Genomic DNA, 15897 nt, shown 5'->3' on the forward strand with positions numbered 1-15897 from the left:
TGGAAGACCAAAGAGTAGATGCTTCAGTCCTTCTTAAATGGGAGAACAAAATATTCACAGGAGAAAATACAGAGACAAAGTGTGGAGCAGAGACTGAGGGAAAGTCATCCAGAGACAGCCCCACCCAGGGATCCATCCAGTATGCAGCCACCAAAGCCAGAAAATTGTGGATGCCAAGAAGTGCTTGCTGACAGGAGTCTGATATAGCTGTCTCCTGAGAGCCAGAGTCTGACAAATACAGAGGAAGGTGCTCACAGCCAACCACTGAACTGAGAACGGGAACCCCAATGGAAGAGTTAGAGAAAGGACTGAAGGAGCTGAAGAGGTTTTCAACCCCACAGGAAGAACAACAATAACCACCAACCAGACCCCACCCACCCAGAGCTTCCAGAGACTAAACCACCAAGCAAAGAGTACACATGGAGGGGGCCGATGACTCCAGCCACATATGTATCAGAGGATGGGCCTTATTTGGCATCAATGAAAGGAGAGGCCTTGACCCTGTGAAGACTCAATGGCCCCGAGAGGAGAAAGCAAAGGCAGGGAGAAGAGAGGGAGTGGGTGGGTGGGTGAGTGGGGAACACCCTCGTGGTGGCAGGGGGAGGGGAAAGGGATAGGGAGATTCCAGAGGGGAAATGGGGAAAGGGGATAACATTGAAATGTAAGCAAAGAAAATATCCAATTAAAAGAAAAAGAAGGGGTTGGGGATTTAGCTCAGTGGTAGAGCGCTTGCCTAGCAAGCACAAGGCCCTGGGTTCGGTCCCCAGCTCCGAAAAAAAAAAAAAAAAAAAAGAAAAAGAAAAAAATGTAAAGAGCCGACAGTGGTTGGTTTACACAACCCAGCTACAGAAGAAACATTACAGTGCCACTCAGATGCTGTTTCTACTTTTAACCTTTGTGATTTTCATGATAATCTTTCTGTGATTCTTTAAATTAACCAATCCTTATAAAATTGTGTGATCGTATGACAGTTATTAAAGTATTTCGTTCAGTTTTCAGTTCAGCAAATTTTGGAAAGAAAAGTGGGGCATTTTTAATGCTTTCTGGACAGGCAATCTTTTAAACATTGGTTCAAATTATTTCATCTGATACAATTAATGTAATATGAAAAATAATTTTAATGGGCTCTTAAGATAAGAGTAGTCCGTCACCTCTATAATTTGACCTACTACAATGCCCTGGCCAAGTGTGACATAGTATTCACAAAATCTCACATTTGGCTGGATGCTTTGTCTCAAAATTCCAGACCATATTAAGAATTGTTTATTTTATTTAATATACTAATTTAAATTATCAATATGAGGAGAATCATTCTACTGAGGAATGACATTTTGTTCTTATGATTATCTTTGAGATGCCAGTCTTTAAATTCTGTTCCTCATGACCTGTGGTTGGCTCATACTCCAAATAGTTTCCCAGTTCTATGACTATTCTCCAGCATCGGTGGCCATCCTCTGCTTCAGAACTATCCTCCTCCACATACGTCTCCTTTTTCTATGTCACCCTCTGTTCTTCAGAATTGTATTACTTGTTATTCCCACTGTCCAGGCTTACGGTGACAGTCAGGTGACTAATGCTGAGGGTTCTTTGTTGTTACGGGCCCATCTCGGTTTAGACAGTGCCTGCCCATAGGCCTCAGGGTTGATAATTTTTCAAGATTCTGTAGCCTCCCTCTTGTGACAGCCAAAGTCTGCCTCATATAAACAACTGGTTAAGAGTAAAATCTTCTCTTTTCCAATAGTTGATGGCCTTCACTCAGTTTAGGCATAGTGTGTTCAATCTAATTTGAATTCCTGCCTTCTGTGAGTGACATTTTTTATTGAATTTTTTATTTACATTTCAAATGTTATCCCCTTTCGCAGTTTGCCATCCATAAACCCCCATCCCATCCTTCCTCCCCCTGCTTCTATGAGGGTTCCCCCACCCACCCACCCCTTCCCACCTCCCCGCCCCAACATCCCCCTACACTGGGGCATCGAGCCTTGGCAGGACAAAGGGCTTCTCTTCCCATTGATGCCCAACAAGGCCATCCTCTGCTACATATGCAGCTGGAGCCATGTGAGTGACAACATTTTTTATAGTTTTTTTATAGTTAGACTTGGCATATATTCTTACACATGTCCTGGAAATAGAAAGGCTTTGCTAGCTGCCTTCTAGTATTTATGGTTATTGTTTCTTAAAAGGGAAGGGCTAAGAAAGGAATGGGGTTGGTTACAAACACACACACACATGCACACACACACACACACAGAGCGAGAGAGAGAGAGAGAGAGAGAGAGAGAGAGAGAGAGAAGAGCCATCAGTAGCTTACATTAGTGAATTTATTTTTTATTTAAATTTTATAGTGAGTTTTGCATCTTGAATGAAGTACTTAAATACCTCAAATTAGAAAATGCCCTTATAAAATGATGAATATTAAAGTGCAATTACTAACTTTCTACTCATTTAATTACAACAAATGTTAGCAATAATAAGGTTAAAGAATGTCCTCGTAGGTGAACAGGTGTTTTGTTAGTGTAATGCATACTATGCTCACACTAAAATCTAAAAACTAAAAACTCCCTTTGAAAACCACCTCCACTATAGAATTATAAACAAATTAACAGACACAATAAAGACTTCAAATTGCATGCACTTGGTATCCACATGATGGATAATTTCCACGTGTAACCTTTAGTTATTACACTTTCCTGGGCTTGTAGTTCTTCAGGCCTTTTAAGATTTGTAAACTAATAAGACTAACTAGATTAGATCATCTGTGAATTTCCTTTCCAGTGCCACAACCTGCTATAAATAAAGACAGACAATAGAATAAAAGGGTTGCTACTTTGTTGGGGAATATTCTTCTCTATAAATTAACATGGCTAAATTTAAGCCAAGATTTCTACAATTGTACTTCAGATTTTTGTTATTTTATATACCCTAAATAAATAACCTTTAGAGAATGTTTCAAAAACACTCAACTAAAGGCAATAGAAAACGCTACCTAACATCTCTCCTACTACACATTCTCACTCCAGAAGTCCTTTCAGTGATTCAATGGGAATAAGCAATTTTCTCACATCTAGATGTACCAACCTGTAATAGAGAATGCTGCTTATGCTGTTCAGGCCTTTTGAACTTTATTGTAAATAAATAATGGTGGTATGTATAGCTTTCCAGACAAACCAAGGAACACAAAACAGTCCTTCTATCAAATTATTGGTAGTGGCTTAGTCCCTGGAAGCTCTGGTTGGTTGGCATTGTTGCTCTTACGGGGTTGGCAAGCTCCTTCAGCTCTTTCAATCCTTCCTCTAATTCCCCTAAACGGGGTTGTGTTCTCAGTTCAGTGGTTTGCTGCTAGCATTGACCTCTGTATTGGACATGCTCTGGAAGTGTCTCTCAGGAGAGATCTATATCCGGTCCCTTTCCACATGCATTTTCTAGCTTCATCCATCTTATCTAGTTTTGGTGGCTGTATATATGTATGGGCCACATGTAGGGCAGGCTCTCAATGGCCATTCCTTCAGTCGCTGCTCTAAACTTTGCCTCCATATCCCCTCCTATGAGTATTTTCCCCCCCTTTTAAGAAGTAGCGGGAGCATCTGCATTTTGGTCTTTCTTCTTCTTGAGCTTCCTGTGGTCTGCGGATTGTATCTTGGGTAATTCGAGCTTTTTGGCTAATATCCACTCATCAATGAGTGCATACCAAGTGTGTTTTTCTGTGATTGGGTTACCTCACTCAGGATGTTATTTTCTAGTTCTTTCCATTTGCCTTTGGATCTCTTCTTGCAGCTAACAAATTAAGTGAAGTAATTGGGTTAAAAACAATTTTTAAATGAAGCTAAGATAAATTTTAAAACCATGATCTTGGCATATTCTCCATTCAGAATGTACACAAAACACTCCTTTTCACTCTAAGGACCCCAATTTTTTCCTTACAAAGCCAACCAAGTAACTGCAAACTCTTCTGCCTCAAGGTGTAAACACAGGGGAAAATAATGACACATGCATTAAATTCTCTCTACAAACTGCTGTTGGATGGAAAATACAAAACTAAAATAAAAAGAAAGAAAGGAAAAAAAAAAGGTTCCATCTTAGATTTTCACAACCTCTTGTTCCTCAGCTCCTGAGTCTGATTCTGATGCTAAGGTGACAGTGTATGTAAGGAGCGTTTTGTTTTCAGTGGGAAAAGATGAATTTATCTTTTTTATTCAAGAGTTATCAGATGGCTCATGCTCCTAAAGTCTTCACTCTCTCGAACTAGTGCACGCTCCAAGATCACACGGCCTTACCTACAATGCTGGCTGTCTTCAGTGGCGAACTCATAGATGCGTCCCAGTTTGCTATTGCAGTTTTTGTAGCTAACATCTCGAACCATGTGGCAGCCAGTGAGCATGACCCAATCTTGAACTTCATTGTACTGCAAGTTAACTACCTTGTGAAAAAGAAATGCTCTACCAGTGGTGCCTGTGAACTGAGTAGAGATGAGTTCTGAGCGGTTGGTCAGGATTGTGTCACAGTTTGCACAAGAAAATAGATGGGTACCACCGACATGATAAAGAAAGATTCTGCCCATTTTGATAGCTGAAGTTCTAAAAACCTGTGCACTGGGGATTGGCACTGCCATCAGCTCTTCCTTATTATTTATTTTTAATTAATTTATTTGATGTATGTGTACACAATAGCTGTCTTCAGACACACCAGAAGTGGGCATCCAATCCCCTTACAGATGGCTGTGAGCCACCACGTGGTTGCTGAGAATTGAACTCAGGACCTCTAGAAGAGGAGTCAGTGCTCTTAACCTCTGAGCCATCTCTCCAGCCCCTTCTTTTTATTTATTGATGAATTAATTAGTTTAGCTACACGGTTACACCAAGTTAAGTATCAATAAATTTGCATTCAAATATCCATAAACATTTCTTTCCAGATTAAACTCTTGACTATTTTATGTTATAAAGTATTTTTAACATGGGTGGACGATAGTTCTGCAAAGCAACTCTGCGACTATTTTGTATTTATATGAAATCGTAAGCTATCAACACCTTCATCTGTTTGGGTTCTTTGGAATGTCCACAAAGACAATCTTTTATTCAAAATGATGTAGTTGTCGTCTCAAAGTGAAAGGTACAAATAATGTCTATATGGAGGATGATCTCTTTGTTTGATGACTGATCTTTTTATCTTGGTTATCTTCCCTATCCATAAAATAACTTATTGAGTCCTAAGTGCTTACTATGAATATACGTAGTATAACATGGTTGTCTCTGAGAGAGTAGAAAAGGAAATGACAGTAAAATGAATCAAAAGGAGCAAAATTCTAGTTCCTATCCTTTACATTTTTTCCTGCTGATAAACTGATTTTGCTTGCTGCACAATTACCTTTTTAAGAACAATAAATATGTTTTAGCCCTTTTTTAGTCTTTAGTACCCTACAACAAGGAACTTTTTGGTTTTGAGGGGAATCTGAAACATGTAAACTCCCTGGGAGCAAATGTCATGAATGGATTATAATAAGATAAAACTCCAGGGTTCTCCTCTCTATGTTAATGCAATAATTCTTCCTTTCTTTTGCAGTTTCTTCTTTGCGGCATATGTGGAATACTGTGCGCCAAGAAAAAGTCAGGACTTGTCGTAAGTTATTGCATTGTTTATATAATACATTGAAGTTGAAATTCAAGCATTCAAGAAAAAAATGATGACTATTAGTAGTGCAGCTAATTTAGAATTAAAGGAAAACTGTGAATCAAATCCTAGACATATCATTTTAAAGAAATACCAAGAGTATAAGAGATAAGAAAAAACACCAAAGTCCCTGAAAATCTCTGGTACGCTCCTTTAGTACATGAATATTCCAACTTGAATATTTGCCGTATAGGGGCCATATAGGGGATTGTGTGCAGTTTTCCACTTAGAGACTTGCAGGCAATCACCTGGGTCCTTCCAGAAGCAAATAAAGGTAAACCTTACTTTCTGGGGAATTAAACTTGTTAAATATAGATCTGGGTCTAAGGATTTTTTTAACTGAGAAGCTAGTTTTGTAAAGCACCAAGACAGATGTGATGCTATGGTTACAGTTAATTCTTTAAGATTTATTTAATTCATGTCTTTAATTCATGATTTATTTAATTCATTAATTACTGTGAGTATTCATTTAACCTTTTTCAGATGTTTATTGTACCACCATAGGACTCCGGGGTAGGCAACAGACTCCCTGTTAACTACCTGCTGAAAAGTAGACATCTTAACATTTTATAGGAGAATGGGACCCGCCCAGCCATCCAAATCTTCCATCTTTCTCGAATTTCTTCGTGATCATATCTACTGAGGAAAGACAGAAAAAGCATCCACTGTGACATTCATGTGTAATATAATTGTTAAACTTTTAAATGAAATGGGAATTCTTTGGGAAATATATTTGTATTTGTAGTTGGCATCTATGATTCTTCCCTAACTCTTTAGGAGGGGCCTTTATTCTTTCTATACCTTTTAACTCTCGATACTTGTTATGATTGTATTGAAACAGCTTATTGGAAGGAGAAATTAAAAGAAGGCAAAAATTAATGGAAGTGATGGGAGAAGAAAGGGGTATGATTTAAGTTTTAAGACACTTGTGTCTTCACTGTCCTTCTAATTGGAAATCACTATGCAAATGGTAGACGTAGTTACCATTAGACCATCCATTATCTTTCTGTATTTTATGAAGTTCACTAGATAGGTAGCCCCAAGGATTTTATGCTGTACATTAAATGTTTTACATTTCTTCTTTACTATATCTCTTCAGTCCAGAATCTCTTGTCTAATGGTATTTAAAACAGTATATGATTGAGAACCTGAACACTAATTCTAACATTTTAATTCATAGGTGACAATATTCTACCAACACATAAAATGCAGTGTCATTAGAGATATTGAGACTAACATTAACAAGAGACATGTTTATTTTAAAATAAATATTTCATCTGCTTTTACAATAACATTCATTCCCTAGTTGAATTCTAGAATGTACAATCATTCAGTATTGTCTGTGAATTAGTAAATGCCTCAAGAAGCTGCAAGGCAAATGAGTATTATTTAAAATAGGATGTAACTGGTTGATTCTACTTAAATTTTGAAATACATATTGCTACTAAATTGAATGAATTTTTGATTTGGTAATCAATTTTCAATGCTATATTAAATCAGGTATACAAAGATTCTATTTCTCCATCATAAGTTCTTCAGCCCTGCTGACAGTACACTAGCAGAACCACCATAAGTAAGGGAGAATTAAGTTGGAGAAATAAAACAAATAACTGGACTAATAGAAAACTGTGCCTGCCAAACTTTATTTAGTGCTGCTTCATACATTCATTGCCTGGCCCTCACTTGGAACTTCATTCAAGAAAATTGCTTACAACACTGTTTGGATAAATTTATTCCTCTCTCTACTCCTAAATCAGCCTACCTTCCCCCCACCCTCTCCACCCCCATTGGCCATGTCATGCTTGTATGTTAAACTTCACTACACTCAAGAATATTAACACAGGGGGTTGGGGATTTAGCTCAGTGGTAGAGCGCTTGCCCTGGGAAGCGCAAGGCCCTGGGTTCGGTCCCCAGCTCCAAAAAAAAGAACCAAAAAAAAAAAAAAAAAAAAAAAAAACAAACTCACTGTGGCTTAAAACACAAGAAACACTTCACAAATCATAAAAAAAAGAATATTAACACAGAATTCCTCATTATATGGAAGCTGTCTCACTTAAGGCCAGTAGGTACTAGATACTCAAAAAATAATTGTTGAACTCAACTAGCCACTGACAACAAACAGTATCTTATAATGTAAAAATAAACACTAAAGTAAGTTATAAAACTGTTTGCCCTAAAGAATTAACACAACAGGTGAGATCAATACTGTCCAGGAAGGCCTTCTGAAAAAGTTACAACTTTTTTCTGTTAGGGGTCCAAAGAAAAAGCAAAATTACTCTCAGGAAAATGTGTCCTTGAGATAAAATGGTGAACCAATGGACAAGGCTTGGGTGGGGATAGTGCAACTGTACAAGTTAGTCCATGCCTACCATAAAAGGGGTCTGATGTTTTGTCTCAAGGACTAGGGAGAGAAGTGTAATAGGCTACTATATTCCAGAAAATAGAAATACGGATGGGTAATAAGTTAGTATGGCCTTATAAAGATCTATTAAATCCCATAAGGTAATTTAGAGTTGCCCGATGCTCAAAAGTTATTATGAAGTTCTTTAAATAGTCAACTAAATGTACTAAGTACTCAAAGAATGTTTACTAAACAGAAATCACATGCTGCCAAGGATCCTCCTTAGGTTGAGTTAACTTCTTGTCTTTATGAACAGAGACTCGTGTTAAGCCAATAGTAAGATCAACAATAAAAACCAAAGTCAATCAAACAACACTGTAATAGTTCACAGTGGTGCCAGAGAGCAAGAAAAATATTTGAACGATGCTGAACCAGGTAATAGAAAGTCCCTAAGATGAGAGTAATGAGGGGAAAAAAGAAGATTGAGATAAATTCCTGAAGGTCACCTAGGGAGAAAGTTATAGACACTGGGATACTTAGAGAAGACAACAGAATGAAATTGAATTTAAGTCAGAGAATCTGACCTGATCACCATTCATTCTTCCAAATCTTATTAGTGCTTCTTGCACTAATATTATTATTATTGTTGTATTATACAATATATTGTATAAATATTGCATAAATGTATAATACAATTATGTTATATTAGGCATCACACAGTTGATATCTGTTCCTCAAACAACAAGCATGTATATAGGACATGGGTGTTATTTTCATCTGAATCTAGACAAAAGCTAGATTTGGTTTCCTTAAGAGTTTCATAAGATATACCATTGCTTCCATTTTGGGAGTTCTATGATGTACTTCATCAACCCTATGTCAGGCTGAATGGAGTCCATACTGACAGGCACACCTGTTCTTATAAAGAAAGAAAACATAATCTTTTCATTGCAGGTTCAGCATCCTTGGCCTGCAGCAACATGAGGCTCTGTGTTCTGAACCTCTCAGCCTCATCAACTTTAACTCCCTTTTCTTCTTTTTCTCAGATGATCCTCTTTTCAGCCTGCTGCATCTGTGGACTCATCGGAGGCATCCTGAATTTTCAGTTTCTTCGGGCAGTCACAAAAAAGACCTCATCCCTGTACCCACTGCATCTCGCCTCCATGTCTTTGGCATGTATCGGCATTGGCGGCTGCACTGTCTCTTCTTGGCTCACTTGTCGTCTAGCCAGCTATGAGCAAAGGAGGATGTTCTCAGAAAGGGAACATTCCCTGCATCACTCTCATGAAATGGCTGAGAAAGTGAGTTTTTTTTTTCATTTTGCCTCACACTGTTGCCATACAATAAACACTATAATCTAGGTGAATCAATTTGCAAGCTTACATGGCAATTTGTGGGATCACATTTAGTAGTTTTGACCCTATTATATTAAGAACAGGAAAATTTAATTAGTTTTCTCTGTAATTCATAAACACAGCTATTTTCAACAGAATTTTGTAGCCTCTGTCTATTTGAAACCAAGCTCCTAAAATAGCATTTTATAAAATATTAAGCACCTTATAAATATGGATTTTTATGTATTATACTGAGGAAAAACATAAACTAAATTCAGTCTCCACTCAATAATGCCAGCTTTAGAAATCACATGAATTCTCTTTTCTAGTACATCCTTTGTGCTTATAAGTAGATGCATTTGATTATGTAAATTGGATCCTCAAGTATAAAAGAGACTCTTTAGTAAGACGATAGAAAGCCTTGTCTATCCGTGCGGCTATTACAACCCATATAAAGCTTCACTGAATTCTCATCTAAACTCCATGCATCTTTGGATAGCTTTCCCTGGTTTTTACAAAATGCTGCTTGCATAATTGTTTCGTGAAACCTATCAAAACAGGAAGTTATATCAGCTGCATTAAGCAGCAAACAGTATAGAAAGATCTGTATATGTTCCTACTAACATCTGATACACATTTTTAAATTCAGTTCCTATTACTTCATCTACTCAGGAAGAGATAAACATCTGTAAAACTAACTCACTAAGATAATGGGCAAACTACACTTTGATTTATTTCTTGAAATCATAGCAATCATACAATCATAGCAAAAAAGAAATAGTAGCAAGAGATACATTTCTCTATCATCTTTTAAAGTTAAGAAATTCTTGTTTTATAGTTCATCTGTCTTTGTTTTTTATACTATCTATACATAAAGAGAAGAGATTCTCATTAATTACTCCAAGGGAGCAATTGTGGTCATATTTGTGTCATTCAAAATAAAACAATTGACATTATAAATAGAAGGACTTACTAGTTTTAAAGTAGGTCATTAAAATAGAAGATTGTTGCATATTGTGATAGTAGCTCCTTTATATTCTGTTTTTATGCTGGTGTTATTTAGCTTTTCTTTGCATATGTTTCTTCAATATTTATTGTATAATTGTTATATTTACATTAGAGATTGAGGGCTATTGAAATAACCGACTTGCCCAGCTGCCCGGTGGTGCCCCCGACACCAGAGTTACCTACAAGGTACGCTGACTTCCAGGGAGTTACCATGTTGTAATGTTGCTACAGGAAGCACTGCCTCTATTAGAAAGCCATGGTGTCCACGGATCAGTCTGGACTGATGTGTGCTCCTCAAAGTATCAGTTTTAGAAGGGCTACTCTGAGGAGCAGACGTAAACCTACATGGCAAAATTTTATAGCTTCAAAGTTGGTTGAGTATTTCAAATATTCAGCCTTCCTCTAAACATCCAAGCACAGTTCTGCTTGGATGAGTCACTCTTCCCTCTGCTTCATCACAATTCTGACTCAGTATCATCATTCACAGATGAGACTTTTGCGTTTAATAATAGATGAGTCTGGATAAAGACAAACTGTATTTCTATCATGCCAAAATTGCATGAATAGATAGGCAAAGTTCAACATTACTATAGTAAAATATCTGCCTGGAATTTTTCTTCTGGTAAAATTATCTGATATACATTTCCAATTCATTTCACCTATTTCCAGTTGTTAACAATAAATATTCAAGGCTCTCAGTTTAGCCAAAGAAAATAACTGGAAATGAAGAAAGTTACATTTGCAGTCCATTTAAAGGAAATATATTTATTTATAAATATTCAAGTACGTTCTTGCCCAAATTAGGAGTATAGTCTTATTAAATTGGAAATGCCAATTTGCAAATGAGACTCATCCATTTAAAACTAACTTTCACTATTATTTTCTAATGGTAATTTTACTCTGTCTGTGATTGAATGAATCTCATTAAGAATATTCTTTGAATTTATAAGATTTTAGAAATTATTTTTCTTAAAATCTTACAAAAAAGATTGATACTTTAGTTTTATGAGTCTTAGGCTTTTATAATTTGAAGTATTTTTAGGGAAAGGAAAGGCCAACTGAGAGTCTTATTTCTATGTACTTACTAAGAAGTTTTCTTTCTCTTCTAGCAGGATAAATAAAATGTGCTTTGTTAAATTTTTTAATAATTTGGGGAATTGAGTGGTTAACTTTCTGTCAATTGCTTTTTATCATATAAGCTTAACAACAACCCAATTACTCCACATTTTCAGTCTTGTTTTCACTGTGTTCATCCTTAGAAGCCTCCCCAACAGAAACAAGGTAGTAATGGGTAGCAAGCAAAAGACTAAGAAAACAGCTTAACTTATAATGTTTTTGCCACCCTTTTGAAAGTCGGCTTCTTGAAATGTAGAATTGTCAGTCTTGCATAATAGACAAATTTGCTAATAAACTATAATGCATGTACTATGACAAATGTGAATTGGCCTCTGAACTCAAGACATCTCACTGTGTAATGAAAAGCTTAATAGCACAAATACAGGACCTGGGAATGTAACCTAGATGGTAGCGTTGTTGCCTAGTATCTTGAGCATCTTGTGAACCAGGCATAGTGCCACATTCCTGGGTTTCTAAAACTCAGAATGTGGAAACAAGGGGATCAGAAATTCAAAGCCATCCCCAGATAACATAGTATGTGTCTAACAAGCCTGGGCTGCATAAAACCTCCCAAAGTCAACCAAACAAACAAAAAACAGTCAATAAACTCTATGAATTCAAATAAACTAAGATTTCAGTATTTTCTATAGTTACAAGTGAACTTTTAATTTTACGTTATTTTTTGTATCTGTATATACATGTCTTACCAAGCAATTTCTCTGAATCCTTTAAAAACGTGCCCCAAGTTTTCATTGTTGCTCTTTCACTGTGCAAGTGACAGTGTCATTATAAACTATTTTCCTGGCTAGCCATGATGGTTTACACCTAGAATCTCAACACCCACGAGTCTGAAGCAGAAGGATTTCAAGTTTGAACCAACTCTGAGCTACTCAGGTTTAATGCCAGACTGGGCTACATCTCGAGAACCTGTTTAAAACATAATAAAGTCTAAACACAACAACATCTTCCTCACTGCAAACATAGAGGCCCCTGGTTTTCTATGAACACCTGTAGAATGTGCTGGCGCAGTGTTGATGTGCTTGTCAGAGGAGCTTGGGTATTGGGAAAACCTGGTCACTTAGGCGTATTTTTTCTAGGTTAGTTCCTTCCAGAAAAGAATCGAAGAAAGGGGGTGGGGGTGGGTATGTGGATAAAGTGAACTAATTTGTGTATATAAACCTAGACTGTCGCTTAAACATTTTCATGTGCTACAAGATGCCATGAAATTTCATTTCCTAAATCACAACAACAGTATCTATTCTTGTCCTCCCCCCCAAAAAAATGGTTTTCAATGGCCTGTAATTTTTGTGTTTCTATCAAGCATATCAATGTCTTATTCTAAAAGTGAGTTTTAATTAATTCATGTTATTTTGATAACAGGAAGTGACAGACAACATGAGCAATGGAGCACCACAACTGATATTTAATGGAAGAGTACAATCAATGTTTTAAAGAACTGACCATTTTTCAGGTTGACCGTGAGGCAGGAGAGGCTGAAGACCTGGGAGCAGCAGTTGAAATGGTTCCTGGATTTGCTGTTATTTCTCCTGGGCGTCCACTCAATTTGGTCTCACTCACCCTTTATCCCTTTCTAGAGGGTATAAACTTTCCAGAAATGTAGCTTAGTCATCTCAGCAGAATGACCAATTATTCTGAAGAAGATTATTCCAAAAAAAAGTGGCAAAGTGATTAATACTGTACACAAACATCATTTGACTAGCATGAGCTTTAGAATTGTAATTGCATATTTTATGAATAATTCAAAAGTAAACACATCAAGAACTAACAATAACTTATTGATGTCTTTGTTTTGAAAGACAAATGACTTCAAGTATGCTAAAATCAAGACCTCAGCAATGCCTTGTTGCAACAACATTGTAATTAATTTCAATTTGTGAATGAACTGTATTTCATAATTTATTTGTAAATTATAAAAAAACTAAAGCTTAAAAGATGATTTTTTAGTGAGAGAAAGAATATTAATCTGTATGATATTTTTGCACTTTTGAACAAGTTAATATTATGTAAGAAAAATAAATGTTTTCATTATGCTGTGCAAATTGGTCTTCATGTTCATGAATAATTCTGAGAATAAAGCATTGTGTATACGTAGGTGTATATATACTGTAAATACAGAAAATACATACAGCATATATTTATAGCTACATGAATGTAACTAGGTAATAGGGAAGAAATTGTGGCAGTATGAGATTATTCCACTGGCTCTGAGAAGGCCAGCACTCAAAGCTCTCTAAACCCGCAAGGTCACATATTTAATTCCTACTCTATCTGACCATTTTCTACTTTTTCTTAAACCAATTGTGTGGTAGATAAGCATTGTAGCTGATACATATGGAGCTGAGTGACTTGAATGTTGAAGCATGAATGTAAACTACTTAGTTGTTGGTATTTTGCTGTGACTATGATGTTTATGTAAAAGTAATTGTTAAAATTGATTTATAAGCATAACTTCAATCATTTTTTTCTCTAAGATTATTCCTAATATGCTTATTTCATAGAACTTTCAGCCAAATTAAGCTCTGTAATTGAGAAATGGTAACCCAAGGGAAGTTAACACTCCCTTTGTTATACTTTAGGTGTTTTATCTCCTTTGGTGATTAACATGAAGGTCATGTATTGGAAAATATATATTCGAAATGTCTGAAGGAGTTCTCAGTATAATAAATATGAAAGATAAACTGACATTCATGTGGCTAGAGCCAATTCTTCTCTTCCACAATGGAATATTAAAATACCAACCAACAATATGTATAAAAGATCAAACATCATGGACTCTGGAGATATTTATGAAAATTAATCTCTGACAACGTACAAATTAATATTATTTTATTTTTCATTGGATTTTTTTATTTACATTTCAAATGCTATTCCCTTTCTCAGTTTTCCAGACATAAGCCCCCCTCCCATACACCTCCCCTTCTGTAAGGGTGTTCCCCTCCCCAATCACCCCCTACTATTTTTAAATAAGTAACATTGCACTGTATATTTTTATTAATTCCCAAATCTAAGCAAATTTCAGTTCAATTTTCTGAGTTACTAATCACAGTTAAATTGATACATTTCATGCTTGGTTTGAGAACACCGTATAATCACAAGCAAAACATGAGTTTTCATTGTGCTAACAAAACAGCAATAATTGGGTCTAAGGTTCCATGAGCCTTTGACAACGTCATCATTAAACCTTGTGATGAACTCCTTAGAAAATTCTGGCTGAACAGAAATAAATGGCCTCTGCTTCATTTTGGTTATAGTTTTGAACTCTTCCTCACTCGTTTGGATCCTTCATTGTCTGGTATATTACAAATCGTCTCCATAGATTTGATCTCAAGTAATGAATCATGATCATCACTACTCATTTCCTGCTACACGTAAGCATGATACTTGCCTCTAAATACGCAAACTGTAAACTCGTAGAAATCTCACACATACATGGTTATACTAAATTTACGCTGGGGGTGGCTTAATCTTTAAGGAAGAAACCAGTAACTTTAATTTTGTTAGCATTTCTCTGTAGGCATGTAAAATACAGAGTACATCAACACATTTAATGACTTTTAAATTTATTTATAAAAACACATATTAAAAATCAAAGTAGGCTATCATTTCTTTGAAAACAGTTAAAAGAGATTCAATCACTGCGGTTATCTAAATAGTTCACAGTGTGTGTGTGTAATCAATTTTAGACACATCTTTAAATGTGATTATTTCAAACTTGTGCTTTCTTAGCTCAAATTGGAGTGTTTACTTAGGGTATAAGGGTATTCTGAGATAAGTGGGGGGAGTTAGAAGACATTATTCAAGTAATTAAAATTTTAATTTTGACAACAAACTGACAAAGAATAAAAAAAAACATGAGTGCCTCCATCATAGTTTCTGTATACATCTACCATTGAAGAAATCTGATCTGATATTAAATTAGGAAAATATATGTGAAGCTTGGTGTGGAGTATGCTTTAAGTGCAAAAAGGAAAAGCTGTCACTTCTAGGAAATTTTAAAATATATTTGTATGTGTATATATGTGTTATATACACACATCTGTTTTGAAGTGGAGCATTGTATGATGACTCTTGATGTTTATGTAATAAAACCATATGCTTTGAAGCCTGAGTCTTGTTCTTTTTATGGTACAGAAAAATGGTTTCTTTCAATAAATGTGCAAAGAAACTTATTCTGACACTGACAAAGAGGCAGATTCCTGCCAATGTTTAAGAAAGGAGTCAGAGGCAGAGAATTATGAAACTCAGAAAGGTGATTATTTGACATAGGAAAGACTAGAAAATATTCTAATGCAGAGAAGTTGAAGACATTAAAGGTATAGAAAAATGATAATAAGTGGCTTCCCCAGTCTTTTCACAGTCAACCAACAATCAGTCAGTAGAACTTCTACAGGAAACAAACTCATTCACAGACTG

General features: G+C 36.0%; 1 protein-coding gene and 1 pseudogene across 6 annotated transcripts in view; one reads left to right on the forward strand and one right to left on the reverse strand.

Moving 5' to 3' along the window:
• Positions 1-15586, forward strand: part of Tmem196 (transmembrane protein 196) — a 63150-nt gene extending 47564 nt beyond the window's left edge. For 2 of the 6 annotated variants that reach the window (NM_001399754.2, NM_001414975.1), the window contains exons 2-5: positions 5557-5613; positions 9052-9306; positions 10460-10533; positions 12844-15586. In NM_001399754.2, the coding sequence (NP_001386683.1) occupies positions 5557-5613; positions 9052-9306; positions 10460-10533; positions 12844-12850 (393 nt within the window). In that variant the 3' untranslated portion in view covers positions 12851-15586. The remainder of the gene's footprint in view (positions 1-5556; positions 5614-9051; positions 9307-10459; positions 10534-12843) is intronic. The other 4 variants (XM_006240702.5, NM_001044269.3, XM_017594310.3 and 1 more) reach the window with 2 other exon arrangements.
• Positions 3757-4591, reverse strand: LOC108351317 (protein yippee-like 5 pseudogene; annotated as a pseudogene).
• Positions 15587-15897: the final 311 nt, after the last annotated feature.

The sequence above is a fragment of the Rattus norvegicus genome, chromosome 6, assembly GCF_036323735.1.
Source record: "Rattus norvegicus strain BN/NHsdMcwi chromosome 6, GRCr8, whole genome shotgun sequence".
Classification (NCBI taxonomy): Eukaryota; Metazoa; Chordata; class Mammalia; order Rodentia; family Muridae; genus Rattus; species Rattus norvegicus.